Source organism: Apteryx mantelli, chromosome 4 (assembly GCF_036417845.1).
Source record: "Apteryx mantelli isolate bAptMan1 chromosome 4, bAptMan1.hap1, whole genome shotgun sequence".
Classification (NCBI taxonomy): Eukaryota; Metazoa; Chordata; class Aves; order Apterygiformes; family Apterygidae; genus Apteryx; species Apteryx mantelli.
Window position 1 is genome coordinate 29,431,721 of NC_089981.1, and position 21,236 is coordinate 29,452,956.

General features: G+C 39.3%; 1 protein-coding gene across 3 annotated transcripts in view; it reads left to right on the top strand.

The window, feature by feature from the left end:
* Positions 1-21,236, top strand: part of SWAP70 (switching B cell complex subunit SWAP70) — a 41,541-nt gene that overhangs the window by 5,395 nt on the left and 14,910 nt on the right. For 2 of the 3 annotated variants that reach the window (XM_067296113.1, XM_067296114.1), the window contains exons 2-4: positions 2,334-2,474; positions 8,586-8,759; positions 18,819-19,046. In XM_067296113.1, the coding sequence (XP_067152214.1) occupies positions 2,334-2,474; positions 8,586-8,759; positions 18,819-19,046 (543 nt within the window). Of the gene's footprint in view, positions 1-2,333; positions 2,475-8,585; positions 8,760-14,251; positions 14,386-18,818; positions 19,047-21,236 lie in introns of those variants that run through there. The other variant, XM_013957947.2, reaches the window with a different exon arrangement.

Genomic DNA, 21,236 nt, shown 5'->3' on the forward strand with positions numbered 1-21,236 from the left:
TTTAAACAAAACAAAACAAAATGAGAACTCAGTGCAGAATTTTTCAAGCTTAACCTGTAGCTGAAGAATTCAGTTGGAGCTTGGCCGTGTTAAAGAATGGCAAACTTTGGCAGGCATTGAGGAATTTCCTGAGTTATGAAAAGAGAGCACTGGGCATAGGAGAGATCGCAGATAAGGTGGATTTTAGAAAATGATTGAAAGTGGCATTCTTTCATGGTAATTAGCTGGTTGGTGCTGAAACCACACAGGTTTCTGACAGCCCAAGCACAGCAAGAAAGCTAAGAAGGAGGGAAGAGAAATAGGTAGAAAGTACACAGTGAGGAAGTGTTTTATTGAGAATTTAAGTAACTTTGATAATAATCTCATAAATCAGTTACATTTTAAAATATTTGTATGAGTTACAGCTTAGTTGCAAAACTGAGTTCACCTTTATCTCACAGAAATTCAAGAATCCATCCATCTTCCATAAATAACAACGGAAGCCTTAAATAGAGGGGGAAACATTATAATACAGTTTCCCCCCACATGTAAATCGCATAGACTCAAATGCTTGATTTATTTTTTTTGTTAAAAATAAGGATACATTGAAGGGGAATAGACCCCTGATGGAGAGAAGTGTGAAATGTGGAAAATTTATCAATACAATTTTACTGCTTTGGAAAATACAGCTTTTTTGTAATATTGCTGGTGCTCTTGTTTTTCTGTTCTTAAATTTTTGCATGTGGCTAGACCTAGTGGCTTAATTTTAGCTTACAAGTAAGAAAATAGATATTTCTCATGGAAATGGGTGCTTTTCTAAAAGAAAATGCAGCTTTGGAGGTGTGTGTAGAGGAATGGTCCCCTGAACTGATATTTGGGATGTCTTTGGAGATTTTTGTGCTAATTAGTGCTTAGACTTTGCATGTCTCCTAGCATATATAAGAAAAGTAAATTTACATTGAGATTTGTTTTATTTTGGAAAAAAGCAGATTTTGTGTGTGTGTGGCATATGTCTGTTTTTCTAGGCTCTGAAGACTTTAATCTTCCTTTGCAGCTACCCCTTTTCTACTGCTTTCTCTCTGCCTCATCTGGTTCTGTTTTTTTGAATTATGCACCACACAGTGAAAAAATAAAGTGTACCAAACATTCAGTTGCAGTCTATCCTCACTGGTTTTTGATCCAAAAAAATGCAAGAAGCAACATGTATTTTTAACAATGCAGTCTGTTTTACTTCTGCATAATTTTTTTTCTTTATTTTTGCCTTTGCTACTTCATGACATTTTGTAATGCAGCCCATTCTTGGACATGTGAGGTTAAATTCTCTAGCCAGATCCAGTAGGTAGTGCATAGTCTGTAGAGGCTTAGCCCTGCATCATCCCAAAGAGTGAGAGGTCCTCAATGCCAGCACGTCTAAGGCCTGTTAGGGAGCAGGTCACGGGACTAACCTGACTCACAGGAACATGTGAAAAGCAAAAGGAGGGTCACCTTGTCTTATAAATGTGCTAGTGGCACAGAAATAGCTATTCTTCAGGTTCTGTGTTCCTGTCATTGGTACCAAGGTGTTAGTTTGTGTGTTCAAAACTCGGCCTAAGTTGAAGAACTTAAGGCGCATTGACTACCAGTCAGTTTTCAGTAGTTTTGTACTTCCTTAAAACTAATCAAGCATGTAGCCTCTTCTTGAAGGTCATTTCTCAAGAAAGACTTGAGGGTGGTGGGCATTAAATTCTTGACATAATTCATGCAAATACTTTTTTAAAATAAAACTTTCAAGAAGCACATCTAAACCCTTCCCCTTTTTGTGATGCTGCTTTTCCTCTACCAACTGAAACACAGTGTGAATGTTGAAAAGTAGTCAAAAAGCAAGCATTTAATTTGAATGGTCATTTCTTTGTAAACTAAAGGAACAAATTGAACTGTTTTTTTCATTAATTGTTTTCACTAAATAATGAATATTTGTAATTTCAAAGGCTAGAGGTTGCTAGTCATTTTCCCCCAAGTGTCTAATTTCATTGTGTAAATATTACTTTGGTGTTCTGGCATATTTCAGGTTTTCAGATGCGTTAGTATACGCATACAAAGGGTAGCTTCTGTAGGTATGTTTGCACCTATGTAGTAAAGAACCTGTTATAATCACAGTGCTTTTGTAAAAGTGTAACCGTGTGAAGCATTTGAATACTTGGGAATTGACTTTTTAAGTTATATTTTGCCTTCTGACAAAAATACGCAGGGCAAAACTCCTGCTGACAAGAAGGTGTCACTTTCTGTGCAGTCTCAGGAGTCACAGATCTCCTGTGGAGGAAATGCAATGGAGTTAAGGTCAACAGTGGTATCACTGATTTCTGTTCTGTTCTTAGGTCCTCTCTCACAATTTGTGCACAGTGTTGAATGTTCCCCATGACCCAGTGGCCTTGGAAGAGCACTTTAGGGATGATGATGAAGGACCAGTTTCCAATCAGGGTTATATGCCTTATTTAAATAAATTCATCTTGGAAAAGGTAAGTTTTGAATTCTTGTGTTCTGTTTTCCTCGATCAGGTTTTGAATTAGTATCTTAACTCAGGGTCTTATCTTTACAATAGACTTTTCCTTGCAAGAGGCATACTGATCTGAAGAAAATCTAGTTGTGAGTGTGTCTGTTTTGGTCGTGGCAGGACAAATACTCAGGAGAGTCTCTGCTTTAAAATGGAAGGTTGCACAGTTTTATACTTTTTTTTTTTTTCTTTTTTTCCCCTCTCTCTTTGGTTTCTATTTCCTGTTATATCTGGTTATTCTCTAAGCTCTGCTCATGCAAAACTGTGTTCATGTTACTAAACAGCCTCTGTTTAAATGTATGCTGAAGTGTCTTGGAGCTATAGATTGTCCTGCTTTATACTGTTTTTAGTAGAGTGGTGTCATAGTCTCCTTTGCAAACAAGAAGGGCAGAAATATCTTTAATGTGGGTTCACAAGATATGTTGATTGACAGATCCCCCAGAATAGTTATAGCGGGTGACATCAGGGAGTGCTGATAAGTTTGGTGTTCCAGGTTCTTTCCTGTAGAGTCTGAGCACTGTTCAGTTGTCTGTGCTTTTGTACTGTGCGTTGTTTGGGGGAAGCTCTGGAAAGCCACAGTGTTTCCCCCAGTCCCCTCTCCACCTCATTCTAAGCAGAGGAGGTCACTGGGCCAGAGCTGTTCTCTGGGAGCTCTCTATGGGAGAATTAGGTTGAATTTCTTGGAAAGTAAAAAATCACCTTTTTGCTTTTTTGTCTGACAACCTCTCTTAAGAGACTGGTGAAGGCAGTAAAAAATAGCTGATGTTATAATGGGAACATATCAGTTTCGGTACCACTGATTTCTCTTATGCTTGGGGACTGACACCATAAAGCCTCAAATATTGATACTATGGCTGCAGAGATACATATATGCTTTCTTTTATAATGTTAAAAAGTCCTGAACTGATCTGTGTCTGAAAAGTTCTATCTGGCAATTGCAGATTATGCTAACTCCTTAACCCAGTTTGCTAATTTTTCTGCTTCTTGAAGTTTTTAGACTACATTTAATATTTAATACTGGTGAAAAATGTGATACATACCTGAGATGCAGTCTGGCAGCCTGGAAACAAGAGAAGCATCATGAATCTGGCTAAGATGTGTGAGCTGTGAGGTTAATCTCTGCCCATCTGTGCTGTTCTTACCAGTCATCAACTTCTGCCCCCCTAGCATGTGTTTCTTTTCGTACCCAGTAATAGTGTCCTGTTTTATGTGTGGGAGCTGTTGGCCATTGCTACACGTGAAGATATCTGTTTACTGTCTTGGCTATTTGCTGTTGAAGCACCTTGCTTTGTCCCTATGAAGTCTATCATTTCATTTCCACTTAGCGTTGGCTATTCGAGCTCCTGTAAGATTCTGCTGAGATCAAACTTTGTGGACAAAGAAAGGGCCTTATTTTATTTTGACTGAAGGATTACAATTGTAGAGTCTGAACCACAGTTTTTTTTAATGTCATTCGTAGGCGATAGCAAGCCATTAAATCAAAGGAAAAAAAAAAGGATGGAGATGGAAGGCTTTTTCAAATATAAACATGCTTTGTTGTTAAAGGATGTTTATAGGATGAATAGGGAGAGAATTGGGGAAATGAGGAGTGAATTCATTAATTAAACAACACTTTAAATTGAAAATGAAAGACCTGGCTACATAAACATGTTAACTTGAAGTGAGCAAAGGTGTGAATTTACAGTTCTTGGCTACTCTGGTGTACCTTCTTACCCTGTGGTAGAAACAAAGGACAGGCTACTGTTTTCATCAATGGAAATAGTATGATTGCATGTAGTTTCTTCAGCTGTTTTATTCATACCCTAATCTGTCTTATGATAGTTGGCTCGTATGCCCATACCATTAGTTTATCTTAAAACATGAAAATGTTAAGGAACAGAATTAAATAGCCTGTAACTTCATGTTATTTAATCCTGATTAAATGTCTTCAGTTAAGATATGTCCTACTAAAAGTTAGTCAAATTTTGTAGACACAAGGCTATCTTTGTGGACTGTAAAAATCTTGATTGTGACGTCATCTTTTAGAGATGATTTTAAATCAGTGTCAAAAGACCTTTGTTTAGAACAAATAAAAAAAGCAAACAGGAAACACCCTCTTTTCTCTTTCTTCCAAGGAGTAATCTGTTCTCTTAGATGGGGTGATCGCAGACCAAAACTTATTAACTTGTGCTACTAAGCAAAGCTACTAAAGAAGGATCAGTGCTTTATACCCACAAATACAGAGAAAGATCTCAATTTCTAGTCATGCATTTTCTTGTGTGTTACTCTTCTGGGCTTGCAGCTTCTTACTGACTTGAGCAAAAATAGCCTTCTCATGAGACAATTTTTTGATCCCCAGATATTTTGCTTTAAAACATCAGCAAAAGATTTTATTTACAGAATAAATCCTTGCATTTCTTTTTAAGCAGATACATAACATCAACTTGTATAATTTCACTGAGAGGACTTTGTAACCTTTTTGAAATATCTCCTCCTGTGCACTTGAATGCAAATTTGTAATTTTTTTTTAAAGTGCTGGCATTACCCTGCAATAAAACCTCTTTATATAGAACCAAGGAATCATCAAGAAATGCACAAGTTAGTAGGTTGAAAAGGGAAGTTCATAGCTACTAATTTCCTTTATTCAAATAAGGAATTTGAATAACTAATAATGCCTGAAAGTACCTTGCTGCTTATTACTTGGCAGATAGATGTATCCAGGATTTTCTGGCGTCTGAAATAAAAATCTATTCTTTTTCTGTAATTGTCCTTTTCAGGAGGGAACTGTCACTTGCCAATATCATGTCTTCATAATTTGTTTTACTCTGTTTCATAACTGTTTTAACATGTTCCATTTTATAATGTATGTTGTTCAATACCAATTGAAAATGTTTCCTTCACACTGATGCTGATGGTGGTATTTTACAACATGCCTTACTTAGCAGAGAACAGGCATAATGGGGGCAAGCAAAGAACATCATTCTAAAGCTTAGGTTATTTCATCTTACAGACAACTTATTGAATACTAATTATACTACCAATGTTTAGTATGTTTTTGGAATTGATCCCATCATTGGTACTTAACCCAAATATTTTCTGTATTTCTTTATATTTTAGAGTTATTTGGTTAAGATACTGATACTGGTAAATTATACTTTGCATAGCAGTATAAATTTAAGATCTATTAAGTTTTATGGATTTTGTATTTTTCTTGTGATTATTTTGTGAAACTTCTTGGAAAGGGAAGGTAGGTGTTTTAAGTATGGTGTTTCCATCTCTATGAGTTTAAGCTGTTTTGGGGTTGGAGGGGTCAATTCATCTTGCATGTTTCATAATTTGGACAGATACACAAATAAGTGATAGTTGCTATACAGTTAATAGTGTGGGGTACTATAGCAATTTCCAAATGAAACAGAGACATATAATAGTTTGGACAGACCCTATGAAGTAAAATTAAAAAAGCATGTACTAGTGCAGACTAAAAATTTCCTGTACAAGGATTCATTTGTTAATCAAGCAATTGAATTCTTTGATATTCGTACTGGTTGTAAGAGGGCTGAGTGTTCTGCCCAAATAAAATTGAAATACTGGTTTCTCAACAGAGTTTCATAAACCTAATATTTTAGTTTCAAATCAAGATGATTTCAATGTAGGGTTCATAGTAGAGTCTCACAGTAATTAAAGCTATTTTTTGTAATTCTCTTTAAATTGAAATTCCAGGATTGTCTCTGGTCCAGTCTGAATTTATAAATACATGTTTTGTTCATGTCATGAAAAGGCAACTTGTATATGCATTTACGACTGTCTGCTCTTTTGCCACCAGTTCCTCCTGTTTAAGAAGTGTTCTACCTTTACAGCTTCTTAATTAAGTTAGAGGTACCTTCGTGAATAATTTCAAGTGTAACTTGAAAAATCTATCCAATTATCTTCAATTTATAAAATGATGATTAGAAATAACCTCTCATAAGCGTGGAGAGATTATTCATTCAGAATAATTGTTACTTCAGAGCGATTAAAATGTAGCCACCCAGGGCGGAGCATTGCCAACTAAGCAGGTCAAAGTAGCACAGCCAAGAGTTTTGTACTATGGAGTTAGCTCTAAAGTGGTTTGGTTTTAGTTTGTTTTTAGTTGTAGGATTTTCTTCTTCCTTCCCCTCCCACCCCCTCAAATATTCTTGAAGAAATGATACACCAGAAAAAGTTGGCATTGCTACATGAAATTGTTGAGGAAAACTTTTCTTCTTCAATAAAGAGAACTATTTAGTTCCACACACCCCAGAACAATGTTGGAATTATATCCTTTATTTAACAGCCAGCTTAATTGTTTAGAAAAAAAACAGAAGTGAATCATGGTTATTTTGGAGAGCTGGGCTTGTGCGCTAATCTGTTTATTTTTCCTGAATAATTTCTAAATAGGCTCTCTGTTACTGATGCCACATTGACACGCTTTTTGCAGTTCATTTCAGAATCAAATCTGGATTCTGATAAAAGGATTTACTTATCTAAACTGGGTCTCTGGCGGAACTTAGTCCCCTGCAGCAAAATGATCCTCAGACCTCCTGCTTGGCTGCTGCCAGTCCTGGTGGCTGTAGCATGCTGTAGGTGACTTGGGCTGCAATGGCAGCTTCTCAGGTGTGCGTGGCCTGCTCTGCCACGTGATAACAACTGTCTTGTTCCCGCTGAGACTGGGGCAGCCAGTTACCTTGCACTGGTGTGGGGTCCATGCACAAGGTGTTTCTCTATCCTCTCCCTGTGGATCATTGATAGCTACCTTGTTTCAAAATATGAGCTGGCTGTAGAGCCACCCGCTGTATTTATGGTGCTTAGGGCATTTGCCAGCTGGTGGCTCTAGGAAAGGAGATTTCCCATTTCACCTGTATATTCCCTGGGAGCAGCATAATCACGAGGCATTTCCAAGGCAGAAGTGCTCATCACCTGGGTTGGTGTGACTGTTTTAGAAAAGGAGTCAAGCTTCATTGGGCTAGGTGGTGAGGACAGGCAGGGAAAAGCACAGGCAAATGTAGCCGTGGGATGAGGCGCTGGCGAACAGGAGGACGTAGAAGGAAACCCTGGTTCTGGTCCTGCCTCCAAAGAGTGTTTCTGCAGTTTGCTTAGCCAGTGTTTCATTTAACATCGTGTTTCTCATGCAGTAACCTGGATGCTGAGCTTGTGGCTGTAGAAGCTGGAGCTCTTGCAGCTTCCACCTTCTTCAAAGGACAGCTGTCACCTGTGGCCTGCCTCTTGCAATGTCACTTGCCCTGGTGTCTGACTCTGAAAGCATGCAAGGTCTATGGTTTTCTTCCGTGGTCTCACTTTTAGTCCTGGAAACTGAATTTAAAGTATTTGTTGGCATAGGGTTGGCTTCCTGTTTACTTCTGCCTTTTCTCTCCACCCACATCAGTTCATCCACTTCCTTAGTCAAACTTTAAGTTAGCCACTGTGGCTCACCCTCAGCTATATTTGACCACTTACCAGACTGGATAGGAAATTATACGCTTCACTGATCAAGTCCTTCATGCGTTTAAAATGTGGTTTGGTCTATCATAAGAAAATTTGCACTGAACATTATTGATATCATTACCAGAAGAGGTGCAAGAACCTGTTTCTTACACATGCTTTCCGAAACCGCAAGAGACTTCCATTACAGTGCAAAGCATGCCTTTAGCTTCATGTTGGCGAAGAAATAGCATGGCAGAGCTGTAGGGAGATATATAGGTTTCATCTCTAACATAAATGAGGTTTTAAAATAAAATAGAGGAAATGAAAGCTTTGCATATGTAAATAGTTCACAGATGTGTATGCACAAATATTAGATATGATAAAGGATAACAAAAGCAGGTAGTTTTTTAATCAGTTAAGGTGAAGATTTGGGAGAGGTTGGATGCAGATTTTGCTGGAAGAAATTCTTCAGCTTATTCCTTTTAGGAAGTCAGACAAGGCTGCTACAGTACTCTTTCTGGGCCATAACTTTTCTTGAAAACTAGAATTTCCTCAGTGCTTTTTGTATGACTTTGTCTGTTAGACTTTGTCTGTCTATTATTATGTGTCTGTCTGTGCATGTTTAAAAAAATATTTTTTTCAATTTCTTCATTTTTAGGTTCAAGGAAACTTTGACAAAGTTGAATTCAATAGGATGTGCTGGACGCTCTGTGCTAAAAAGAACCTCTCTAAGAGTCCTCTGCTGATTAGTGATGAAGATGCATTTAAAGTGTGGGTTATTTTTAACTTTTTGTCAGAGGACAAATACCCCTTAATCATTGTACCTGAAGAGGTAAGAAACAAAAACTTGTGCTGTTAAACACCAGTTTGCTTAATGTTCCATTTAAGCTATGTTAGTGTTTGCTGTTCTCTACGAATTTAGGAGAAATTAATTTTTGAATGTAAAACTTTTACTCCTCTCTTTTAATAATGTAAGGCCTCAAATGCTGCTTTTTTTTTTTTTTTTTTTTTTTAACTTCCAGGGTGCATATGGGGAAAACCCCACAGGACACTTTAGATATTTAGATATTGATGTCTTTTAAACAGCTTGGACTAAATGGAACATGCTGTTTGGCCACTATTAATTAGCTAATTTTGCGTTTTGTGAGGACTGACTGATGTTGGAGAGGCTAGCTCCAATACCACACTCAGCTTCAAATCACAAGCTGTTGAGGTTGTCACCTCACTAATGAATAGTGCATGTGTGTGACCTCTCAATCACTGCACTTGCTTATATGTTGGTGCATGTTTTGCACAGTTGGCGCATGAGTGTGATTCTGGAGAAAAAATTTCTCCTTTCTGCTCTGTGTTATCATGATTTGCAAGATGAGTGTTCAGTCTCATGTCACCCTCCTGCTGAAAAGGAGAAGTATGAACTTTTCTGATGACGTCTGTTTCTGATCAAAAGCAAACAGCATTTGAACTCCTCCTGCTTGAAACGGTTGAAGGAATAAACAGAGAGATCTCTTTATACTTTAAGTGCATGAACAAGTATGGGCAAAGCTCAGATAGGAATTTTAACCCTAGAGGAGAATTTTAGTATCTTCAAAATTTAGTGCTTTTTTCTTGGGGAGGGGTGAAGGAAGATAGGGAAGATCAGAACTGTAGGCATAAATAATCTCATGCAAAACCCTGTACAGAAATCCCAGGGCTCTGCAGTTCAGCACCAAAGTACCAATTAATACATTTTGCACACTGTTAAGAGTCAGAGATCAAAACGGTCTGATTTATGTGCCACAACAGCATAACTGTGTGACTCTAAGTTGTTATGCCAAACCGTAAAGCAGAGATAGCTCCCCTTCCCTATCAAAATGAGCAGCCCAGCTTTGCCTTATCACTTACTTTTGAGCAGGAGACTTCCACTCTGTGTAACATTTCAGATTTTACCCAGACTGGTGATGACAGGGCCCTACCTGGCATGCTTCTGTGTCCATGAGAAATGGGACAGTTTTCATACTTTTTTTCCTGTTTTTTTTTTTCCTAAGTTTTGGGAGATGGGGACAACATTTTTGAAAGTTAAGACACCTCTTTTCTTAATGGTGCCAGACTTGGCCTTGGTAGAAGGTCAGAACCATGAATGTAGAACCTGGGACTCAAATTCACTTCCCTGGTGTGTCACTGTGTCCTCCACAGGGCCGCCTGGCTTTTCTGGGGGAATAAGTATTTCACATCTCATTATCTGTTGGCATGGTTAAAAGCTTCAGAGCTGCCAACTCTGGGCGCTGGTGTTGCTTGCTTGCTCTCCTTCCACCAAAGAAACCCCCAAATTCATGCTGCCATATAGGTAGGTGCTGCTGGGTAATTGCAGCGTGTCTTTTGTTGTCGGATGGGCTGCAGAGTCAGCTCGGGCCTGAAAGAGTTTCTCCAGATTTCAGAGTTGGTGTCATTCTTTACTTTCCATCCTTGAGGTCCAGGGCTAACCTGTATTGTTCTTTCCACTTGGATTATTTTAAATCTCTTAAAGTGAACCTGTGTCTGTATCTTCTTGATTACAGCAGGATTTAAGTTGTGCAATACAATTTAAAGAAGGCTTATAAAGCCTGACAAAGAAAGGCTGCTCTGTTCTTATCATGTACAATGCCTGTATTCACTCTCCAACCTCTTGCCTTAGACCACACAGGTAATGTAATCAGTCAGTGGAGGAATGCTGTCTTTTGAATGCATTGCTTTCTGTTTTGCACCAGGCCTCCTGGGTTTTCTGTGTTTCTGAAAAATTCCACATTTGCCACATTTATCCTTTTACCCAGAATTCCAAAAATAGAGATGCAAAGTCTTAATTTTGGTCGATTTTGCTTTTTCTCAGTGTGACCTTTCATATCAGCCTTTTAAGTTGTTTTGTCTGTTTTTTTTAAACACTAAATCTAAACTCCAGAAGAGATTTCCAAAGCATTTTTTTATACAAACTGATAATGGTGGTCCTAGCGCTGAGAGTTTCTAGCTGAAAATAATTCATTTCAATAGTATTCAGAATGATACTGTTAAGGTATTTTTCTTTCCATTTACTTTTTATGCCTCTTGAGTTCATAATAAAGCTTGATTATAAAGTTAGTCTTCACCACTTTATAGTGTTTTCTGTCATTTAATTAAAAAAATGATTTGCACATGTTTAAATGAGTGATGAACAGGGATTGTTTGCTAAGTGGTGTACAGATAGAATGATGATAGAGCTGCTGCAATTCTGTGTTTATGTTTTGGTAAGACGGATGTAAACCCCTCTCATGAATCAGTATAATTTTCCAGCTAGGGAGTGAGCTTTCCTTTCCTCCTTGTTTGTTTCTCTTATCGTTGGCTGAGAATATTGCACCACACAATTGCCTCTGCAGGCTCTGGTTTGGACTCCTTTGTGTGGGAGCCAGCCGTTGCCCCTCCTCCCTCCCTTCCACCTCGTAGACTTTTTTTTTTTTTTCCCCCTCCCCTCCTCTTTTTATGTAATTAGGAAACTTGCCTCATACTTTCAGGTGAGAAAGGTGATTGATCCCTTGAAGATTTTCCATCCCATCTTGTGGATGGGAAGATCTGACTGATAGAAAGGAGAGAACTTCTTGGGTCTTCAGTATGTTGATACAACTTCGTGTCACTAAGGATGTGTCCTCTTCCTCTTTAGAGGAGGAGCTGCTCCTTGATTTTTTTTTTTTATTTATTATTTTTTTAATGGTGTAGGCTGTCTCTGCACTTGCTTGAATAACTATGTGTCTGGAAATCTCTACTGCTTAGGTGCAATTTCATTTTCTTTGCACTGTTCTGACTGAAGATTGAGGCTGCTTTTTTACCTTCTTGCCAGTGTTATGTACCTTTGCTCTAGGGCTGTTGTATTAGGCCTTCCTATTAGAAAGCTAGTTATGGTGGAGGTGTTTCTCCCACCTGCAGAGTGTTAAGGCATGATTGATTCCCTGGCCAGCTGGGGACAGCAGCAAATCGGGAGCTGTTGCAGCTGCTCCTTAATCAGAAAAGGAAAAGTAGGCTCCCTTGTAAAGGCTTCAAGAGACGCAGGCTGAGGAAAGCTTTAGGAAGAGTAAAGCAAGGAAGGCAGTGACAAAGTGGGAATTTTGAAGCAGTGGTGCAGGGGCACGAGGGATAGAAGTTGCCCAGTTCTTTGTTTGGCCGAGGCTTGTTTTATCTGGGTGCAGTCCCATGGCGGCGGCTGGCTGTGTTTCCTCGTCTGCCCTGAGCAGAGAGAGGGCAGCCCCAGACGCAAGGGACTCGGGTCAGTACAACCAAGCACGGGGAAGGGCCCAGTGCTGGTATGGCTGGGTTGGCCACAGAGGGCACCATGCTCAGCTGGTGACAGCCTTGACTCTGGCGCTGCTTCGGCTGTCTCCAAGTGGGTGGCTGAGAACAAGTAGGAGAGTTGGAAAGAAACACAGGCCCATGAATGTCTCTTTGCAAAGGTGTTCCTGTCCCGAGGGACGTGTGGATATGTCCCCTTTTCACCCTGCAAATGTCCCCTCTCCTGAGGACAGAGAGGAGCAGTGCCAAGTCTGAAAGCTCTCTCCTTTCAGGTGAGAGCCCTTGCTCTGCACAGAGCAAAAAGTTTCTGAAAACTGGGTGAAGGTGGTATTTTGAAGAGCTACAGATAGATTGGAGAAGAGCAACACTGTGTTTTGTTTGCTCAAGTTAAAATTAGTTTGTCCAGTTTGTTCAACTGATGGACAGTTTTCAGAATTAGCACAATCCTTAGCCAGGGACACAGTTGTCTTCTGCGGCCATGGGGAGCGCTGCAAAAGCAGCAATATCTACAGCGTACTCTGAACTGGGAGCCAAGATTGGGTCTGTCCCCCCTCCCCAAAGCCAGCCTCTTCCTCGAGATCATCTGAGATGTGGGCATCCAGAGTATCTTTTCTTCTGATTCTCTGTCTTGAGAAGGAAAAAAGAGAGAAGAAAGGTGGAGAAATTTATAAGAAGAAAAATGTTTCTACTTGTTATTCTGTCATGAGCTTTCCTTACAACTCCTGTCTGAGTTGTTACAGACTCCTTTGTATGCTTTGGTATTGTTTAACCAGACGTTTTCTGTTTTATGAAAAGGTTTCCAAACACTTCCCCTTCCTTATTTCTGAACATGTGACTGTAGCCTCGGGAATGCATTATCGCCTGAAAGCTGTGGTATGTGGTTAGCTGTGTTTTTGGGCCGTCCTTAATCGTAAAAGTTGCAGAGCTGTACGCTGCAAGCTGTACACTCCTTGGGTATTGTAATACAGTGTTCAAGTAACTTGTTTTAAATAAGCTAAATATATTTACTGTCTTTTTTTTTGCCTGGCTTCTTTGTACGGTTCTCTGTTTGTCCTCCAACCTTTAACAAGTGGCATTTCTAACTCTCCTAATATAGGACAGAGAGGGTCCAAATCTTGTGGGGGGGGTTTCCGTGCATTTGAAAATGAGGTGTTTTTTTTCTTTTTAGACTGAGGAGATGAAAGTCTGAAGTTATCCATTGGTGATTCTTCTGGAGGCAGTTCTTGGGGAAAAATTTTTTTTGTGTGTGACCTCATTTGCTTTCCTGTTCTGTATTCTAATATCAGAAATTGGCTAAATACAATTCCCAATATTTCATTAATTATATCATTCATTATATATTCAGAAATAAAATCAAAACCGATACAACTAGAATGAAAGCTACTTGAGTGGGGCTTGAGTGGGGTTGTAATTGATCTATATCCTCTACAAGTTGTTGCTGATGGTTAGAAAGAGATCTGGATTAGATGCTTAGTCACTTATGCCTTGCTTCAGTTCTTCCCATTTTACTGCTTTTTTCCTTGATTGCTGCAAAAAGCAAGAGAATTTTCAGTTTGTGCAGCAGGATGTCCTTAGGATTATCATGAGTATTGTGCTTTGAGTTGCACTTTATTATGTACAATTTAATGCAAGTTTAATTAAAAAAAAAAAAAGTAATGGTTTAGGCTGGATGATGAGCACAGTTGTTTTTTTCATAAAATCGTTTGAACCAGAGTAGTAGTTATTCACAAGAGTCTAATAAATTCTAGATGGGGATTTTTTTTATTGGTGGAAAGGAAGGAACAAATATTGAGTTAAAAATAAGTTATGGTCTGGTGGGGAAAAAAGGAATTGATGTTGATTGTGAAATGAGATATAATTGCTTTCATGTCTCTCGCTGAGTAACATATGCTCCCACGGAATTTTGTATAATGTGGATATGCTTCAAGTCTGCTGTGTTAATATTGCAAACCTTGTCTGAATGGTGTGAACCAGAATGGCTGTGTCTGCCATGCTCCCCTGAGCATGAAAGCCTCCTTGACATTTAGCCTTGGCTTTTAATTTGTCATCCTTTAACAGACCCACTTGTATATCAGAAGAATATGTGAAACAGGTATGATACTTCATACTCCATGGAGAATGGTGCCAAGAATACCTGCAAAAGAAAGACAATAGGTACTAAAGTGAAGGAAAAGAAAATATTCTCTGAAAAGGTACTAAATAGGCTGTACATCTCATTTAAAAGAGCTTCTGTTCTTTATATTCTTTTTGCTTTCTCTTGGCAAATTCTAGCTGAAAAGTTTCTGTTGATTTGGGATGGAACCAGTTTTTCATACTGGTGGTACCAGTTGGTGCATACTGCTGGTGTATGTAGTGTTCTTCCTAAAACAAAAGCCTTATGTCTTTACATCTATATCAAAAAGTGAATAAGATCCAGTCAGAATAGCAGCAAACGTTGCTTTGCTTTTTGACACTCTACTTTCTAACCACAAAAGTAAATTGTTTGAGCCAGTAGACTTAATTTGTCAGTTATTTGCTGAGTTGACATGTCTCTCTGCGAAGGAGAGGAAATGCAGTTTGCTCTCAGAGGTTCCTCATTTGAGCACAAAATGAATGATCTCTTGTTTGCTTCCATATTTACCAAATCCAGCTCATTTCTTCATTTATCTCACACTGTTCTACGTTTATATTCCCTCCACCCCTAACACTCATTGTTGCTATAGAGCAGATAATGCTGGACAAAATTTTTGTGTAGGCCTTGGTTAGCCGTGTGCTTGTCTGAATAAAAGGTAAAGCCTTTAATATTTTTTTAATTTTAGAAATTAAACGGTAATGTGCACAGGTCCTTTTTCATATAAGAAGATTTAATGCAGTTAGAAATAATTGGGTATTTTACGTACTCTAATGGGATTTTGGATATTTGTGGTGATGTTAGTAACTAACGGGTGTTTTGACTTATTGTTAGTGCATTACAGGATGCATGTAATAGCCGACAGTTTGCATTACTCCTCTTCCAGCCCATTAGTTTGATGTACATTTTGTTCACATGGTTTGAGTAGAAGAGTGGGAAAAAACTGTTCTAATATGTGTTTTTTTGTTTTTTTGTTTTGTCTCTTTTCTGCTAGTGAGTCTAGTACTTTGAAATAATTAACCAAAGGAATTTGAGAGCTGCATACCTCAAGCAGTGTAATAGGTTGTGAAATCTTGGAACAATAAATTTCAAAGTTAAAATTCATTAAGTTTTCTTTTTTATTATTTATTGTTTTGCATCTTGGCAGGGAAACCACCTGCTTAATTAAGCCTTAGTTATTTTAGCTTCCCTTGCAACTGAAGTACAGGATCACTGTTCAGAATGCATGTTGTTCAGAGAGGCTGAGCTGAGGGGCAGAAGGTATTTTATATAGGGGAAAAAAATTGCTCCTGTTTTGATGCCAGAGCTCAGCTCATCAAATTGAGGTTTTAGGAGCCTTGTTTTGAAACCAGGGGTCAGTGCTATTGTTCATGCATGCTGTGAAATATCTTTTTTTTGCCTTTCTGTAAAAGTTGTCTGGAAGTAGGAAGTAACCTGCTTCCTGCCTTTAACCGAATGTTGAGGATTTGTGGTATTTGGTGCTCAAAAGCCTTAGTGGTACATAGATTACTCTTTTATCATAAGGATTTTTGAGAGTGGAAATCAACAAAGCATATTTTCATGATTTTAGAAGAGATTAATTACTGATTTAAAAAAAATCTAATAAAAGTTATAAGTTGGTAGCTTGGGGGAGGGCATGCTAAAATTTTCATGTTATCATCTGGCTATTTTAACTTGAATGATTCAAAGCTGTGCATGGAACCACTGAAAAGCCAAGTTTTGCGACCTGTTCTTTTGAATAGCCTGTTGCCTTTGCGTGTGCAGCGTAGCGAAACAGTGACAGCAGTGAGTATTGCAGAGCTGAGCCCTGAACTTGCGTGGCAGACGGCCCGCCCCATTCGGCCCTGGGCGCCTCCAGCTGCCCCGGTGGCGGCGCTGAGCGGGGCCGGGAGCTTGCGGCACGGCACTGCAGCGCAGGGCTGCTACAAGCTCGGCTGCTGCAAGCTCAGCTGCTTGGGTTCAGCTTTAGCGATCTCACTCTATACCCCCAGCTCATTGCACTTGTCTAAAATCTAAATGTCACTTTTTTCCAAAGGCCTCTGTTCAAATTGTATCTTCGCTAATAAGAATTGCATTCAGAGCTTAACCCCCCCCCCCCCCCCCCCAAATTTGCCTGCCTTGATGAAGCTGAAGTGAAAACCAACACTATCTACAGCTTCTGTGCCAACCTCAAAGACATATTTCATGCCTGGCTAGTATATCTTAAGATACTCTTGACAAGGAGGATGACAGCCACATCTCAGAGGAGTATGTGCTTCCTGCCCATTTACAGTGGGAACTTTTATTCTAGACAATACAGTGGCTTTAAGGAGCTTCCTCATTTTGCCCTAGCCTTAACTCACATACTATTAGAATAGGGGCTCTAAGACTAAGAATAGTTATCAAACTGAAATTAGGAGTAAAAAGTCGCCCATCTGTAGAGTGAATTTCAGGTCCAGTAATTTACTGCTTTGCCAGATGAGTGTACTCTGCTGCACGCTTGTGTGTTTCTTGATCACAGATGTGAGGGAAAGGAGGGGGTTTGCGTGTACCAGTTGCAAAAGAGAGAAGCTGCAGCCACAAAATTAGCATGTATACTGCATCAAAAGCTTGAGGCCTGGGAGTCCTTGTGGGGAAATGTGTGGGGAAAAACTTTTCTTCATTTCTGTGTACTCCCAAACTTCTGTGTAGAGACTGCTGGGTGCTCAAAAGCCTCTTAGACCAGTTGAAAGGTGATGATAAAATGTAGCTGAAAAGTTCATTTATTCTGTGGTGAAACATCCTCTGGCTCTGTTAGCTAGGGTTTTTCTTGTCCATAGGAGAAATTGCATTTTGTTCTCAAGCACTGCTAAGGAAGGGAAGTGAACCAACATAGTGATTAAAGAAATGAAGTCTTTGAAAGCATTCAGCTTCTACCGCTTTTCAACAAGGCACATTCAGGCTGTACACCCTGTCATTTCTGATAATGGGATTCAAACTCCCGAACCACTTAGTGTTTCCAAAAACATCACCTAAAATCAGTCCACTTAAAGTTAACCTATGGGTGTAACCATCAGAAATGCAGCACTTGGGACGTGTGTTCACTTCCGTGTGCACGGAGGGAACCCGGCCGGGTCAGGCCATGTTCCCTCCCCAGCTCCACCTCGGAGCCTGCCCTTCCCAGTGTCCCACTTTGGGGGGGGGACTTTTTTGGTCCTGCTGCATGCAGGAAAGGGGGCAGCTGGAGGAACCACTGCCTGAAATCTGGGTGGACCAAAATAAAAGGAAGTGGTTCTCTACTGGCTTTTGTGGTACCTGGAGAAAACAGTCAGCCCTTGGGGAAGCTGGTTTCCCCCTTTGTCTGCACTGGCCTCCGGCTGGGAGTGATGCTCCACGTGGGCCTTGCCGAGGAGCCTTTGCTTGGGCTTCCCAGAGGAGCGTGTAGGTGCACTTGCTGTCAGTGCCGTGGTTGGTCGGAGGGGACAGTCTGGAGATGGCGTGTGACTTTGTGCACCTCGGTGTGAAGCTGGTGAGGAAACACAGTGACCCATTACCCAAAATAGCAGAAGGTGGCATTTACTTGGTCTGTCTTCAAAACTGGGTTAAACTCTGTAATTGGCATCAGGTGACTACAGTCATAAAAACTCAGAGGTGTGGCTTTGACTTCGTTGTATAGAGGTCTTTGTAGGAAGGCTCTCCCAAATTAGTTTGGTTAAAAATCCATTTAAAATGTTTTATGTGTGCTTAAAGCTGCAGATGGGCTTAATTTCAAATACTGTGTTGTTTAAAGAACAAACAGTGGTAAGCTAAAAACAAATAAAAACAGAAACCAGACAAATGAAGAAACCCAGCCTTCTTTCCCTCTTTTTCAGTCCTGGGTTTATTTTGACTAGTGCTATTAGAAACATTAGTTTGTGGTATGGTAATGTGTATGGAATGGTGAAAAATGAAAGGAAAAGGAGAGTTTATTTTGGAAGCAGTAAAAGCAGAGGTGAAAAATGTGTTCTTTTGCCTCTCTGGATACATTTGCCAAGATTGTGTCCAGTAGTGGCATGGTAGAGATGGGGAAGAGGGGTCAAGTGAAGTCTAACATACATTGGTAGTTTTTCATTTCACTTCTTGTCCAAGCTGTCATCATACTCTTCTTACTGTTTCTAATTGTTTGCTTTTTATTTTACAAGAAGGATTTTTAAAACTTCCTGCTTTCTTACATGTCAGTCATCACAGTTTTGAAGCTGTTACAGAAAAGATCCCATGTGTTCTGTAGGAATCTGAAATAGAGAGGCTCTCTGGTTCAGTCATTTTTTTTCTTTCATATGAACAGAGAAGCTGCAGATGGGCTCAGCCATCAAAAGTTCAACCTCATGAGGCAGAAAGCTGCAGGAGCCTAAATTCTTTGCCAGTTAGACCTTCTACATTTAGGGGCCTAAATGTGAATGCAGGAACCTGGCTATAGAACAGCCAGGTATACAAAATAGCCTCTAGAGAAGCGTTGTTTACAACTCTGAAACACTTGATTTCCATGTCTGAAAATGATTAATTTCTATTTCTGTACAGATTGAATATTTGCTTAAAAAACTCACTGAAGCAATGGGTGCAGGCTGGCAGCAAGAGCAGTTTGACCATTATAAGATTGCTCTCAACACCAGTCGAGAAGGTCTTTCTGCGTGGGAGCTGATTGATCTCATCGGAAGCGGACAGTTCAGTAAAGGGATGGACCGACAGACAGTGTCAATGGCAATTAATGAAGTCTTTAATGAGCTCATATTAGATGTACTCAAACAGGTAAGAAACATGGAGAACTGTTATTTTAAAAGAGAACAAGTTATTGCATAATTAGAAAATGTTAAACTTAGTACTGACATTTCCTTACCTGATGGGTAAGTAGCAGTGGGAAAACTAGGTAAAGTACTTCTAAGGGTTCTTTATAATATGACCTTATTATTATAAGAGAGAAGTTGTGGTGCTGTTAAAATTGGTGTAATTGTCACAGTATTATGAATGAGTTGCTCATTGGGAGAACTTGTTTTTAGAAAGTAAAGGAAGCGTGTTTCTGACTTGAAATATCAACTTTTTTAAATCCTGGTGTCAATTACTCATTAGCTGACCGAATAGCTACATTTTTTTGCCAGTTCTTAAATTTATGACAACTCTTGAATTTTTTGAAAATGCTGTTTTCCAGTTGCAGTTAGGTTGTAGCAAATGAATGAATAGGTTGTACTGATACAACTTCTATATTCAGACAACACGGTCAGGACAAAGGTTGGAGTATCTGCTTCTAAGCTGATACAATTTAGCAGGGCAGAAAGATAAACAGGAGCTCCAGGGCTTTCTTCTTACTAGGCTTAGCAGGCTATTTGACTAGTGACTTATTTTCCTGTACTCAAATACAAAAAGTAATGCTAGCCTTAATATTCTTAGCAAACTTCTATCAATCTTCTGTTGTTTCAGATCTCCAGTGGATTGGTTATAAGTTTACGAATGGCTTTAAAAACTGCATTTTTTTTTCCATAGGAAGTATAAATATATTAAAGCTCTAAGGGGTCACAGCTGAAGTTACCTAGAGAGCTAGTTAAACTTGACTTTTACCTGATGGAGTATTTTTTTCATCTTTGTTTCTTGGTAGGAGAGAAACAAAAGCTCTCTTGGCAGACTTTCCAAAACCATTCTGAAGAAATCATCAGAAAGTCTTGACACAGGAAATTCTTTCAGAATATCCACAGAACAATGCAAAAGTCTATTTTTGTTAACTCCTGGTTGCTTATTGGAGGTGAGGGCTGGGACGGGGGGACATAATCAGTTGAGGACAAAATGAAGTCATTCTGCTAATTAACAACATCAAAATAAAGAAACCAGTGTCAGGTCAGTCCTTCCTCTTGAAACTTGTGAGGAAATCTGATTTCTTTGGATGTGTAAAACGGTTTCAGTTTTTAAGCTGCATTGTCTCTGTGTGTGTTATTTTATTTTATTTTTTAAACTCGACTGTCTCCTTTCTTTCCTCTTTTGGTGACTAGGTCTCTTTTTCAAGGATGTCTGAGTACCTTTGAAAATAGATCCTTGACATGTAAAAATAGATTGTGTCAAGATTTGACCCAACTCCTCCTGGACAGTCAGTGGCCAAGTTGGAAAATGGTGTTCCCTGTGTGACTTGCACCTATCTAGCTCTGTCCCAGCTTGTACCCTGATAGCTTGTTGAATGACAGAATCGTCATGAGCATTTATTGCAGTATATGATTACATCAATGTTTGTTTAATGATATAACGTGTAGTAGCAAAGTCTCATACTACCATTTTTATTGAACACTTATCCTGTAATCTCCAAGCCTTGTGATGGATAGCAATGATAATTCAATTTGTGATATTCTAGTTTTCTGAGAAGTATCTATCCCTCATGTGATAGTGTGAAAAGTGATCCCTAAGAATTGCCAGAGGGCTATCAGAAGATAAGAAGCTTATGCACAAAAATAATGGATATAGATTTAGCATAAATTTTGAGGGGAAAATATTAGTCTGACTTGACTTTGAAAGCAAATTCACTCAACATAGAAGGAGAGAGAAAAACATCTGATTCTGACTTAGAATGTGCAAGACATGAAAGAGTAAAACCGTGGGAGTCTTTCGCACACCCTTACATGACCACCCAGGCCGTGGACCTGAGCGCAGAGGAGGCAAAGCTGTTTGCTCGTTCCTGGTCCAGAGCGAGTGGGTGGAGCAGCAAGGGAATAGGCACGGCCTCGGCTCTGGCCACATTTAACTGACTAGAAAAGCTGAGCACAGCCAAGTTGTGAGGGGTTGTTTCATTCATATATATATATGTGTGTGTGTGTGCATGTGTGCACACACATATACATGTTATTTATGTATATACATAGATATACGTATGTGTATATATTTTTATATATGTGTGTGTGTGTGTGTGTGCGTTATACATACTTTTTTTACAAAAAAGGCAGCTTTACCAACTGTCCTGAATTT